The sequence below is a fragment of the Amblyomma mixtum genome, chromosome 8 (genome assembly GCF_055824585.1).
Source record: "Amblyomma mixtum isolate Tamu chromosome 8, ASM5582458v1, whole genome shotgun sequence".
NCBI classification, from domain to species: Eukaryota; Metazoa; Arthropoda; class Arachnida; order Ixodida; family Ixodidae; genus Amblyomma; species Amblyomma mixtum.
The window spans coordinates 48,717,128-48,731,730 of record NC_143019.1 but is presented as its reverse complement, the minus strand read 5'-3'; the positions used below and the strand labels follow the sequence as shown (position 1 = coordinate 48,731,730).

General features: G+C 49.3%; 1 protein-coding gene across 1 annotated transcript; it reads left to right on the top strand.

Moving 5' to 3' along the window:
• The first annotated feature begins 939 nt into the window (after positions 1 to 939).
• On the top strand, positions 940 to 13,261 carry LOC149332336 (lactosylceramide 4-alpha-galactosyltransferase-like). The gene is made up of 5 exons (XM_089557507.1): positions 940 to 967; positions 7,285 to 7,505; positions 8,781 to 8,984; positions 9,459 to 9,674; positions 12,842 to 13,261. Exons 1-5 carry the CDS (start codon positions 940 to 942, stop codon positions 13,073 to 13,075), a joined length of 903 nt encoding a protein of 300 aa, XP_089413633.1. The 3' UTR covers positions 13,076 to 13,261.
• The last annotated feature ends 1,342 nt before the right edge of the window (positions 13,262 to 14,603 follow it).

Genomic DNA, 14,603 nt, shown 5'->3' with positions numbered 1-14,603 from the left:
GATAACATTAGAATTCACGTCAGGAGCAAAATCCGCCGTCCGATGTGAGGTAATTCGCTGATTGGTCGAGACGAGTCACGTGACCTTGCGGCGTCATCACAACCTGCCCACAGTTTCGAGACACTAAACCTAGACAAAGAATGGAAATAAAAAATGAAAAAACAGCTTGAGGGGACATTTAAATATGCGCTAAAGATGATTCTGAAGTCACTTTTCTACCCCGGGAATTCGATTTAAACGCTGCAAGCATTCTTAGAAACTTGGAATCATTGTCCTGTGCGGCCAGTTTCCCTATTAATTCGGCTTAAATGCCCCGCTCGCGTCTTTTTTTTTTTAACTCATTTCCGAGAGTAGGAGGAATCACCGAACGCGTGGAGTGCCTTTCAGCTGGTGGCGGCTTGCCGCTCTGCCATCGGCGGAGTAATCTACGAAAAAGAGTCCACGCGTATTTTTTTTTTTTCGTGGGCCTGATTTGCGGTCATCTAGTCTGCGAAGGAAGATGTAAAATCACGTAAATCTAAAAGAAAAACAAAACAAAAGCGAGAGTGGCAGCAAGTGAACAAAGCGCTATTATATTCCAGTCTTCGTATGCCTCACGTCGTGCGGTGCTCACTTCTGAGGGACGCAACCGTCTCTCGACTGCTGAAACCGAAACTGAACGGAAGAATAATTTGTTATATGTTAGGTAGGCATCGCAGGAGCGATAGAAACCACTCTACACTGGCGTGGCTCGTAGGCAGATTTCCCGCGCTGATTGATGTTTTGTTTACTAATGTCTCAGGCATCATTCGAAAGCAAAAATAACTTAGAACATTTTTCGTCTCTACCCTTTTAAGGTGTCACCTCAACGGGACTGGCCATGGTTAGGGGTTTTAAAAATGGATAGGAGAGACACGGCCGCTCAATGAGCGGCCGTGGGAGAGATTAGGCGAGTCCGGCATGGGAAGGAGGTCGGGCGAAGGAATGAGTGAGATAAGATGGCTTCTTTGAAAGCCGGGCTATAATGAGTTAAAGAAGTATGGACACTTAACTTTTGGGTGCATGTTTTCTTCTTTGTAATGATGTATAAGGCATTTTTGTGCTTGATTAGCACGTGGTATTCACCTACGACCGCTAAACAATTTATAATCGAATTTATTTCTCGTACTGTTTCGGTTTCAACAGTCGAACAATGACTGCGACGCCAACGTGTGCTTATAAGTCACGTGAAGCATGAAAAACCTGTAATATAATTGCTGCTTCATCGCTGTAATTCATTACAAGGCTAAAGTCAGCCTGCCTTAACAGACAAAATGACAACGAATGTAGAAGCAGCGATCATATTGGAGTTTTTTTCGTGACCCACGTGACCTATAAGTACACATTGGCATTAAAGTCATTATTAGGCTGTTGAAACCGAAACAAAAACAGCATGACAGAACAAACTCGAGTATAAATTATTTACCGGTCGTGGGCGAATACCACGTGGTGATTCATGCATCACTGTAGAGAAGAAAACGTGGCAGCGAAATTAGGTGTCTATACTCCTTTAAGGTGTTACCGCAACGGGGCTGCTCACGGGTAGGGGGTTTTAAAAATGGATAGGAGAGATGAGGTGGGTCCTGCATAGGAAGGAGGTCTTGCAAGGGGATGAGTAAGAGGTAGGCAGGGCCTGTGAAAGACGGGCTAGAAAAAATTCAGGGGGCACTTTGGCGATCTAAAGTCCTCTATGCGAAAGCCTTTCCACGCAACTTTGGCTGCACGTCCGTAGGACGAGGCGGCTATGAAGTGACTTGGATTGGCTAGCCATGACTAGCCAATCCAAGTCACTCGTGACTTACCCAGTCACCAATTAGTCATGACCTATGACTAACTAGTCATGACTAAGTAGTCATGATTGGTTATTGAGTAACTAGTCATGACTGGTTTATTTATTTATTTATTGAACCTCACAGGCCCGAACGGTCATTGTGTGAGGGGGGTTACAGTATCAAAAAGGATTTCAGCAACAAGAGGCAAACACTGGGTATATAAGTATCAAAACAGAACATAATTCACAAGATCTAACAGAAAACTAAATCGTACCTACACAGCGCAATACTTACAGGTGCATGCATACATATACACAGAAAAATAAGGCTAACATGGTAACACATGTAAGTTGTACAAAATGACACATGTACTTAGCGCTAGCAGTATAAGTTTAACACATGTTCACGGAATGTTCACATGTTCACACGTGTAACGGGCACACTGGCGCTCTAAAGTACGCAGCCATGCCACTCGTGTGAAACTTGGACAATCTGCTCATGCTCTTCTGCAGTTATTGATGCGAAAGAACTGGATTAGAATGCGTCATCAAAACTTGTCCGCACGATTGTGTCGTCCAATAAAGATTAATGTGCAAAAGTTTGATTATGTTAGATACAGCGTGAGGAAATCTTCCTGCGGGAAAAATTTGGTTCATGAGTTGCAATCAGTTCATTACATGCGAAAATTACACTTGGATGTCAAAATAGCCATGGACGTCGATGTAGTACACGGACGTCAGAATAGCCACTGACGTCGATATAGTATGTCGTAGTATGACGCCAATATAGTATAGTATTGTCACTGCCAGGCACTGCATATCGAATGTCCGATGCGTTTCGTATTATGTGCGTCGGACACCTTCAAGAGATTTATATCCGCAGACTTCCACGTTGCGTCAATGTGGGAAAAAATGTATTAACCCTATCTATCATTCAGTCAATCATTTGTTCGTTCTAGTCGGTTACTGCATAGAGTCGAGTCGTTTCAGGCTTGCCCGGAGTGCCGAAAGTCAATAGGTCCTTTATATGTGATAGATTGAAAGTTGCCTATTTTGAGAGGAAGGCACGAGGCCACTGTGGGGGGAAATGGAGAAAGAACGGCAGTCACACTCGACGTCCGAGTCGGTGTACTGTCCTTTCCGGTACTGCTGGACCCGATCAGAAGGGCTTTAGTCGGCACCCCTACACTGCCCTTGATCAGGCCGCTTTGGCTCCAGTATGCAGCTAACAGGAGCTTTGTGTCGCTATCCGTGAGCAGCGCGGTACTGCTGGACCCGATCAGAAGGGCTTTAGTCGGCGCCCTTACACTCCCCTTGATCAAGCCGCTTTGGCTCCAGTATGAAGCAAATAGGAGCTTTGTGTCGCTAACCGTGAGCAGCGCGGTACAGTAAATTATGTTCATGGTTGAAAAACAGCGCACGAAAGACTAGACACAAGAGTAAAGGAGACGACAGGACGAGCGCTGAACTCACAACTAAGGCTTTATAGCGAAAAACCTGGGTATATAAGGAAGGCATAATCATGAAAACAAAATTGAACAAATAAAACTATGACAGTGATAAAACTAGCGTGCGCCCGAAGCCCACAATCTGCCAAGAAACGTGATCTCGTTATCACTTAAAGCAACCGAAGGTTTGCTAACGCAGCACCGTTGCTCCGTTGCGATGAAGTATGCTTCTGCTATTTCCCGCGTGGTTTGATCCCTATGAGAATACAACACCTTTGCTTGGCTTAACAAAGCAGTGCACTTTTTCTTCTTGTTTTTCATCACTGCGCACCCCTTACAATGGGTAACAAGATAAGATTGGTCATTGCCTTTATCTAAATTGTTGTTGTGTTCTTGCAAGCGCTTGTTCAAGCAACGGCCGGTCTGTCCGATGTAGCGGGCTCCGCAGGAAAGGGGAAAGCTGTTGTGGGGACGCCTTCGTCCCCTGCGTTCACTTTCCCGCACTGCACCCCACTGTTGTTAGCTGCCCCCGAAAAGCACTCCCTTTAGTTTGGTTACTCTAGCTAACAGGGGAGGGCGCTCGCGTCGCAGCGACAGCAGCGCCACGGATGGCGTGTTTGCTGCGCGCGCGCGGGGGATAGCTGGCTCCTCTGCTCGGCATCGGGAAGCGTGTTGGACGTTCACGCGAAAAGCTCCGCTCTGTGTCGCGGGCGTCCTCGTGTGGAAACTTGTTCCCCTCAGCTCGTCCCGTCTGGCCTCGGATCTTCCCTTTGCCCTACCGTGGGCGAACGTTCGCTCGTAGCCGTGCTGGTGAGTCGGACATCCTAGATTCCTCAGTGTATTTTGTTGCTAGCTGGCGTTATTGTTGCTATAGCAATAAATGCCTTGTTTGTGTCAGCCATTGTGTCGTTCCTTTGTTCCCGTAGAGCACGGCCCGCCGTGGTCGGCGTGCGCTCAGTAGCGTACGCGACCACGGGGTGGGGTCCGCGCGGCTTTGAACTGGCTCAGCCGCGCTTAAAAGGGGAATACGTGTTTATCTCCCCCTTTTCAACCCCATATCTGGCAGCCCAACGTGGGGCCTGCTCTTGGAACATTGGACGACTGTCTGTTCGGTTCGAGGAACGCTCTTTGTCCGGATTTGACAAGTGGTAGGCCTAGTGTGAATTTTGATCGCTAGGACCTGCGGCATGCTTTCTTGAGTGCGAGGTGTATTGCGCTGCAGCATGTTTGAACTTTTCGACATGCTCAGCACGTTTTTTTTTTGTGAAGTTTTCTTCCTGGAGTTTCTTCAAGAACCACTTGGTCCGCATCGAGGGAGCGCGAGGCCTAGCGCCCGCGGAGTTGCCGAGCCCGAAGCGAGTGAGTACGGAAGCCGCGTGGGTGGTCCGAGTTTTCTGTATATATTTTCTCGCTGTCTCTTTTTCGACTCTGGGAGTCGCGGCTCCGGGAGCCGGGTGGCCTGGGGCTACGGGTGCCGTAACGAGCTCGCTGGTATTGCAGCTCGGCACCGGGCGTTCCGACACCGTCCGATACGGTGGGCGCCGATCACTCAGCAGCTGCTTCGTGCAGTGAGCGGGGAGGACCACCCCACAACGCTGATGTCTCCTCGCGGCTGCGCGCACGAAACCCGTTTCGGGTCTTTCTTTTGTTGGGGGTCGTCGACCTTCACAGTGGCAGTGAGGCCTAAGGCTATTCATAGCTGCCTGCACCTTGTCAAAAGTGACACGACCACCGGACCGTGGTGTTGAGAGGGGGCGCACTTTGCTGGCCACCCGTTTTTTTTAACCTCGCATGAACCGAGCATTCTCGTTCAACTCAAGAAAGGGCTTTGTTCACTCGAACTTTGCGTTGCACAGCCGCCCGACACGTTTTGCTAGCGAGTTGAGCATTGAGCCACGTGGCCCTTGTGTACGCCATTTCCCCTCCCGTGACCTACGTTAAAGGCATGCGGAGTGTGTTTTGGCAATCTTTCAGATCCAGTGGAGCCACTCCGGCTTGCTGGCGTGTGCACATCGTCTCGCTGCCGCCTGCTGCGACGGAGCGGCCTGTATCCTGTTCGCCGCATCCATCCGGGGCAGCCGTGGCGAGACCAGACAGCAGCCACCTCCGGCTGCTGCTGCCCTGGCGACTACTGCGGAATCTTGGCCTGCAGTGGTCAACCGGCCCTCCTCTTCGCGGGCCTGCGGGCACATAGCCCGCGGGCCATGCGAGTCGTCCCAGCGGAGACCTTCACGCCGCCTTCGGAATACCGCGGAAGACTGCGTGCACCCTGTCGGCGTGACCTCCGCTGCACGACCTGCCTCAAGTGCATGAAGACCAGGAGACTCCTCCATAGCATGTAACTTGCAGGCGCGTGGGTCTATTTAAGGTTGGGGGGATGTGGGGACGCCTTCGTCCCCTGCGTTCACTTTCCCGCACTGCACCCCACTGTTGTTAGCTGCCCCCGAAAAGCACTCCCTTTAGTTTGGTTACTCTAGCTAACAGGGGAGGGCGCTCGCGTCGCAGCGACAGCAGCGCCACGGATGGCGTGTTTGCTGCGCGCGCGCGGGGGATAGCTGGCTCTTCTGCTCGGCATCGGGAAGCGTGTTGGACGTTCACGCGAAAAGCTCCGCTCTGTGCCACGGGCGTCCTCGCGTGGAAACTTGTTCTCCTCAGCTCGTCCCGTCTGGCCTCGGATCTTCCCTTTGCCCTACCGTGGGCGAACGTTCGCTCGTAGCCGTGCTGGTGAGTCGGACATCCTAGATTTCTCAGTGTATTTTGTTGCTAGCTGGCGTTATTGTTGCTATAGCAATAAATGCCTTGTTTGTGTCAGCCATTGTGTCGTTCCTTTGTTCCCGCAGAGCACGGCCCGCCGTGGTCGGCGTGCGCTCAGTAGCGTACGCGACCACGGGGTGGGGTCCGCGCGGCTTTGAACTGGCTCAGCCGCGCTTAAAAGGGGAATACGTGTTTATCTCCCCCTTTTAAACCCCATACTGTAGACGACACACGTGCGGCAGTTGACAAACGGATCCGTGTGCGCGACACCGCAACCTTTTTTTCTTTTTCGACACTTTCTTCCTTTCTATCGCAGCACACACTTGTTTAAGCTTGACAGGAGCAGACAGCAATACATCAACGTTGAACCTTCTTCCTACATTTTTCAGTCCGTGGGAAACCTGGTGCAAATATGGCCCAACTGAGGTGCTTTTCTTTTTCCTGACTGTTGAGTGGTGCATTCAGGGCCATCTGTCGCTTGAAGCACTTAAGTAATCTTGAGCAAGCCTCGTTCACCATTGCATCTTGGTAGCCGGCATTCCTTATCCTCATGAGTTGTGATCGGAAACTGTCAGCAACATCGTGGCGGCAGGATTTTATCAATGCATACCTCAGGCAAGAACTTACAATGCAGTTCTTCACCAATTTTGAGTGCCCCGATTGAGAAGTCAGCAACGGCTTTACAGACCTTGGGTTGTATTTCCAGCAGACATGTTCAAGGGCGAACCGCAGTTGCAAATCTAAATACTGTAGTTCATCGCTTACGGGCAACTCGAAAGTGAACAGCAATCCAGACCCGCGCTCTTTAAACATGATTATGCCTTCCTTATATACCCAGGTTTTTCGCAATAAAGCCTTAGTTGTGAGTTCAGCGCTTGTCCTGTCGTCTCCTTTACTCTTGTGTCTAGTCTTTTGTGCGCTGTTTTTCAACCATGAACCTATAGACCTTTGCATCGGGCGAGGGAGTTGTCGAAAAGCCTCCTCTCTGGACTGTCGGAAACCGGTTCCGCCGCCGCTTCCACCGTGCTAGCGAGGGGTGCTCACGACAGTCCAGTGAACAATATGGCAGCGCCCAGGGAGCCCATGCTGCAAAGGTCTATACCAACTCGCCCAACTTAACGTTCTACTAAGTAAATTATGTGCTGAGAGGACTGTATGTCCATTCTCTCGGTTTCAAATGCAGTACATTGCCAGAATAAATGGGCCAATGGTAGGACATTTACTAAGTGTCGTTCGTATGAATTGCCGTCAACTACGCACACGTTTCCTCATGCGGAGCTTTCGCGTGCACAGACTGTACACCGCGCGAGTCCAGATTCTCCGACATCTTTTTCCTCGAAACCGGTGGTCGTGGGATAATCACCGCGCGGATGGCCTGCGCGGTTGAATCCGCGGCGCTGGCGCATCCAAACTGGACTGTGCACCTGCTGACAGTGGACGCCATAAACGACAGTTCTGCCCCCTTTGTCAACTTGTTGGGGTCCATCCAGAATGTTGTCCTGAGCAACATAGAGGTAAGTTTTTTTCAGACTGTAGGGCAGGTGATTTTCTGGGCAGAGCCTTTTTATTCGCATTGCATTTAAGGGTTGCTAGCCGAAAGTTGCTGTCCGCGGGTTTCTTAGTGCGATATCTACAGAAGCTTAATGGGGTCAAAATGCGTCGTCGGTCATACAATTCGCCCATTGGCTGGAGGGAAGTGACGTCAGTAGACTGGATAATTCTCACTGACTGGCTCATGTGACGAGGAGCAGGGTTAGCGTGAACGTGGGAGCGGATAGTAGTGGGGAGAATCCTGGTCAGGGCCAGGGTCTTGGTGGCTTGCGGGTGACCTGTTCGTGACTGGATAGCCCTACCCGCCGAGGTGGCGAGGAGACGAATGCGTTAGGAGTTCAAAACAACGTCCTGGATTTCCAGAAACGTGTGGTCAGCCCCGAGAGCAAGGAGTCTAGTGGTATGGGTACATATGGGGCGGCCCAGAGCTGTCTTGAAGAGGGTACGGATAAGGATACATACAAGGTGTGGCACCTAATATTTTCCACGGTTTTTAAAGATAGGTTTCTTGAGTTAAAAGATCGCTTTTTTCTTCATAGCATTGTCAGCATGTAGAACAACAGAATACAGCTATGACGTGCGAACTAGTAGACTGGTTAATTAATATTGAATAGTTGACTGTTTAGCTATGAATTCATTAATTATCGAGATGCGTGTAGCCCGCGGTAAGTAATATCCATATCAGTTTCTCGAATTTAGAAAAAAGACGGTTACCCTCGGCGCTGTGACCCAACAAATTTTGCCTATTTCGACGAGTTACGTGTGCTGGAGAGGTTGCCTTGCCTGCAAGCTTCTCGAAAGCGCAAGCAGAGCCAGCAAAGCAGCAAGCTTCGACTCGATCCAGACTTAAGCCTAGCATGCGCACTGTTCAGCGTGTGGCAGGACTTCTAGCCTTTCTCACTGACCGCAGCGGCAGCTTAGTCGTTTCAGCATCCGCCTCGCATGCAGGAGGTACGGGGTTCGATCCCCGATGCCACCGGGTACCCATCGGTCATAAAATGGGTACAAGCTTTCCCCAGCCTGGTGCTCGGCTTCTTTAGCGTGAAATGCTTGGGAAATTGGTCTTTGACCCCACCTTGAGTAAAATGAAAACCTTGTTCCATGGCGCTCTTCGGCCACAGATGCCCTCACGCCATAAAAAAAAAATCATTATCATCATCACCATTATTATTATCATCATCACCTCTCTCGCTGAGAGTCTGCCGTTTCATGCATTCCCCTGCACTCTGCCACTTCAGCCGCACGAGGAGTTCGAGGGGACACCCCTGGGTTCTTGGTACCGATCGGGAGCCCTGAACTACAGCTCCTATCCCGCCGTGCACCTGGCAGACGCGCTAAGACTGGCCGTTCTATACAACCGCGGCGGCGTCTACCTCGACATCGACGTCGTCGTGATGCGGCCGCTCGACTGCCTGCCTTCGTTTGTGTGTCGATCGCCAGCGGTGAGTCCGTCCACGCTTGCTTCAACTGCTTCGTCCATCAGCTGCTTTACATCTCGGGTTTTTACTCTTGAAGCAATCACATGCGGCAGTAAATATCAGTCAGACAAATATGCATAAGCGCTCTGTGAAGAGCAAGCACTTTCTGCTCTCCCATTCGCCACGCCCAGGGGATCAAGAATCAGGTAAAGGAAGTTAAAAGTGGGCCCTTGCTTAAGTCTGCTGCGAAATTCGAGACGGCGACATGAAAGATTACTCGGGAAAAACTACAAGTTTTTCCAGTCTTTCCTATGGCAAAAAAGTAACAACGTTAACTTTACTGCAGTGCCCGGGATTGGCTAGATAAATGTCACGTGACATGCATGCATTCTGCGGTGACGAAAGAGCGACGTTTCTTGACGCAACGAATCGACACATGCCAAAATCGGCCTCTTTTGGCGGTCACTAGAGGCCGTTTGCCGCACTCTTACGCGGCAGTGGCGCGGCGACTTGGTCAGCAACGGGTTCCTGGGCTTCCACCGCGGCCACCCGTTCCTGCTGAAGCTGATGAACCACACGACCAGGGCCTACCAACCCAATAAGTGGGGCAGCATCGGACCTCGCCTGCTTCGCGATGTCACGCTAGCTTACTGCGGCAAAGAAAGCGTGAAAGAACTTGTCGAACGACGATGTGGCGGCGACGCGGCTATCACGGTAAGCTCGGCTGTTTTGTTGTTAAGGCCGCACCAACGTATTTGTCAGTGGGTAGGGAGTGCGCCTATACCGCCGCCTCCACTCTAAACACAATTACCCAATATGCGAGCAAGAAGAGAGTAAACTGTCCTTTAGCACACTCCTTTTGAAGCGGTAGCTTCACTACTAGAGGTCTCGGGCTGAGATCGCCTTGCGTTGCCGATGACCTTCAAGGCTCAGCCAAGGTCAAACCTACCTTCAGTTTATAAGTTTGGAGAACCGGTGGATGGTCAATGGTCAGACCAATGGTCAATCAATTCGACAGGTCAAGGGTCAAGATCATTTTGAGGTCAAGTCAAGGTCAAGCCGGGGCCATCAAGGTCACGGCAAGGCTCAGCCAAAGTCAAAACTTCAGTTGAAGTGAAGAACCGGTGGATGGTCAGTGGTCGGACCAATGGTCAAGCAATTCGACAGGTCAAGGGCCAAGGCCATTTCGAGGTGAAGTCAAGGTCAAGTCGGGGCCGTGATGGTCACGGCAAGGTCAACCAAAATTCCGCCACGTGATCGACTTTGGGCTCGCCAAAGAGCCTAAACGCTGCTTTTACGTGATAGGCACGGTGTCACACCGCCTTTTTAACCGAGTACATGACGGAAGGAGCGCCGGCGCTCCAAGGAAAGATCAACAGTGTTTTAGCTTTGGTTAAACCGAGTCAAAAGCGGTAGCTTCACGATGGTTTAGCCTGGAAAATATCAAAGAAACGCTCAACGAACAGCATAACAAGACTTTACCGGGCTAAACCTTCGAGAAGCTACCGCTTGTCACTCGGAGTAACCAAAGCTAAAGCACCGTTAATTTTGTAAAAGGGAGTGCGCTAGAGAACAGCCTACACCCTTTTTACTCCTTTCCGTTTAGAGTGTAGTAATCACGGAATAAACATAAAAGAGGGAAAATAGCTGGAGCTTAAGAGGAGGCGTGATTGGATGTCGCTGCAGAATAATGAAGTTATGCTAAGCCATATACTGCCAGACCTCTCCTATGGGACCAAAACTTTAACGCTGACGCAATGGGCTTGTAACAATGGAGCAGGAAATGAAGACGGAAATAACAGAGAACAATGAGATTTGAGAAAGAGAAAGGAAGCAGAGCGGGTTACAAAACAGGATTACGGGGAATAGTTTACCTCAAATTAAGGAAGAATACGAGTATGCCCAAGGGATATAGAGTGTGCAGAACTGACAGTCAGTCGGCTTCTCCGGTTACAGAGTTGATACCGAGGGAAGGGAGGCTATAGGACGGTAGACGGCAACAGCGGGATGACTAGCATTGTAGTTTGTTGGAAAAACGCGGAAGCTGCTGGCTCGAGCCAGGAGCCACTTCAGGACATTGAAAGTAGTTTGTCCTGCACTGAACAACTCCAGCTGGGGGTAATTAAAGCCGACGTTAGTAAGGATCATACATATACAAATAAGAAGGGTTTCATGCAAGATTTGCCTCGTACAGTCTATAGCTTTCTTTCTAGGAGGCAGAATTAAGAGATGTTACACTGAATCAGAAGTGGAGTATCCTATCCCGAAAGTATCACAATAGCTCTTTTTGATATATTCGCTACCAAAGAAGATACTCTTATATCCTGGATGTCACAGGTCACTTTAGCAAATGTTTATTTATACCATCCTCCTTATCATCATCATCATCCTCATAACCACATCGATTAGCACAAAGCATCTCCCACTGACCTTCACTTCAACCTGTCTTGAGCCAACTATGGCCATCTTATCCCCACAAACCGTACTGATCTTATATACCCGTTTGACTTTTTGCTGCCCTCATGTACGTTTGCATACTTTTGGAATCCACTTCGTTACCCTCTAGGAAGGTTGGTTGTCTTCCCTTCCCACTGTACATTCCCCGCCCATTCCCACTTCTTCCCCTCGATTTCAGTACTGGAATATCATTACCTCACGTTTGGCCCCTTAACCACTCTTCTATTTTCCTGTCGGTTGACGTTACCCACACTTTCCTTGGTGCGCTCTGCTCGATTTAATTTCAACCCATTTCAACAGACCAACTTTCTGCTCTGTAGGTGAGCACTGGATAGATACAGCTTATATATGCAAATTTCTCATAAGAGAGTCTGATCAGGTGCTAGTTATTTAAGCAACTAATTTAATTAAAACAGTCATTCAAATAACTGCTTATTACAACCATGTTACTGGTTTTTTGTTGATTTTTCGAGGAATGGAAATGGCGCAGTAACTGTCTCACATCTCGGTGGACACCCGAACCGCGCTATTAGAGAAGGGATAAAGGAGGGAGTGAAAGAAGAAAGGATGAAAGAGGTGCCGCAGTGAAGGCCTCCGTAATAATTTCGACCGCCTGGGGATCTTTAACATACACTGACATGTTATCAGTTATGACTTTAATAAAGAAATTACTTCCACATGCGCCAGCGATATGGTCTAAGTCGCGTCGTCCTCCATTGCTCCACTCTATTTAAAAACCTTGACTAAACTTCCAGGGCATGTCCGCTAGCATCCTTTCTTTAAAGCGAAAGCTTTACTACTTGCACTTTCAGCCTTTGCCGTGGCGCGGCGGTGCCACCATCGACCTTTAGTTGACCTCTGTGTGACGTCATGTGTGACATAAGGGCGACCGACTCGCGCCGTCGCAAGCCGCGGCGGTGCCACCACCGGCGCCTAACTCCTGCGCTCTCCGCTAGGAGCGCGATTGTGGCGTTACGCTAAAGAGATTAGGCTCGACTCACGTCGCTAGAAAGCAGTATCTGTGCCAACCACCAGCGGCTTAACATTGCTTCGCGATCTCGCGCCGTCCGTGTGCGACGGCAGTGCACATGAACGGCGGCCTGACTGGACTGGATTGTACTGGACTGGATTGGATTGGATTAGATTAGATTAGTTTACATTAGATTACATTGGATTGGATTGCATTGCATTGGATTGTATAACAGATGCATCGCCACAATTCTAACCACAAGCACCACCACCAGCTACACTACCAGCTGAACCATGGCGCAGGTACGGATATTGCTTTCGCAATTACCGGGCTTAACCAAGCTAAGCCATAGCGAATTTTTTTTTTTCACGGGCTGCAGTTACAATTCCATAGCCTTTGCACAAGAACCAACGGAACCTCGTTTTCCTCATTCGAAACGCGCTTTTCCATGCAGGTTTTAGACCACAGGAAGTTTCTTCCAGTGCATTATTACTGGAGCGCCATGTTCTTCGCCGCCAACGCAAGCCAGGAAGTGTGGGACATATGCAACGGCAGCTACGTGATGCACGTGTACAGCAAGAGAACCTCCAAGATGCTCTCGGAGCCCGGCAGCGCCTACAGGCAGGCGGCGGAGGCCTACTGCCCAGGCAGCCTACAACTGTCTCTGAACCTCACTGGCCAATTCTGAGGGTCCTGTTGCGTTTTTAGGTGCATGCCCGTTCACGAATGCGTCATTGTTTGTTGCAGTAGACTCGACCCTTAGTGTTGATCGGATGTGAACCGCTTGTTTCGCAAGATGACCTCCAAAATGATCTCGGAACCCGGCAGCGCCTACAGGCAGGCGGCGAAGGCCTACTTCCCACACAGCCTACAACTGTCTCTGAACCTCACTGGCCAATTCTGAGGGCCCTATTGCGAGGGCCCGTTCACGAATGCGCCATTGTTTGTTGCAGTAGACTCTACTCTACCCTTAGTGTTGATCGGATGTGAACCGTTTGTTTCGTCAAGCACAATCTTCACTGCCGCTTTTTTTTTCTTGTATACTTCATTTTTATAATCACATTAATGGCCTCGTTCGCGTGTCGCCATTTTCCTTTAATGGAGCTTCTATTTTGCTCCGCCCTCTTCGCGCACCCTTGTGCTTCGCTCTGCGGGTAAGCTCAAGAGGAAGGGAAATTTATTTTCGTGCGAAAAGTATGATGAACGATCATCTGTGCTGTGTACGTTACATAACTCATTCAAAAGCTGAACACTGCTTCCTCTTTCTATAGCCTCTTGGCTCCCATATGTGACATGTAACCTTTCGATTTGAAATACAAGTTGGCGTAGTCCACACAAGCTTGTCGTCTCCTAGAAGATGACGCTTGAATTTTGCTAGCTGTAGGCATTGTGACTGTTTATACTGTTTATACTTATTGAGTGCCCGAAATTTGACACGCAAAGCAGCTGTGGGGGCAACGCTACAAGGGCGCTTTAAGGGCCATTGCACCGATGGCTCATAGATCAAGTTGCCACTAGACGTAATCATTTGTCTGTTTTATTAAGATTATTCTTAAGCTTTCACAATTGCCTGCACTTTCATGAGGCACAAGTACAATGTAATTTTTTCGGCTTAGCAAAATACCCATACCAAACGTTTTGGCTTTTTCAATTTTTTTCCGCTGGCATAATGGTCCTCTACATTTGTCAGCAAATGTTATTCGCAGTGGGAAGCATTTTCGGTAATGCCAATCAACCCTGCGTGCGTGGCTCCCACTCTACTCTCGCGAACAATGTCTCGCGCGTCCTGCGCTTATGATTCAGAGATAACAATAGAAAGACGGTTGTGCAGCGGTGTCTTGTACTCTGTTAATTGTCCTTGTTTTGTTTTACATCTGTTACTTCCAGATGAATATCGATTATTTGTGTTTTGCCAGCAATGCCCACATTGATGCCTATACGCTGTAAGAAAAAATACCGCACAGGTATGTAGCAATGTGCGAGTTAACCTTGTTGCCGCAACATGTACTGTACCACTACGTTGTGAAGGTACCCGTAGAATTATGGTACGGCGCATTCTGCGGCAATAAGGTTAGCGCACACATGCTACGTACTCTGTCATGACGTCAAATGTGCTGTACATCACGGTTCATGCGCTGTTTACTATTGAACGTCATATCTGCCGTCATGCAAAGTACAGCATATGTGGTGTAAGCATAATCACATGACATGTTCCT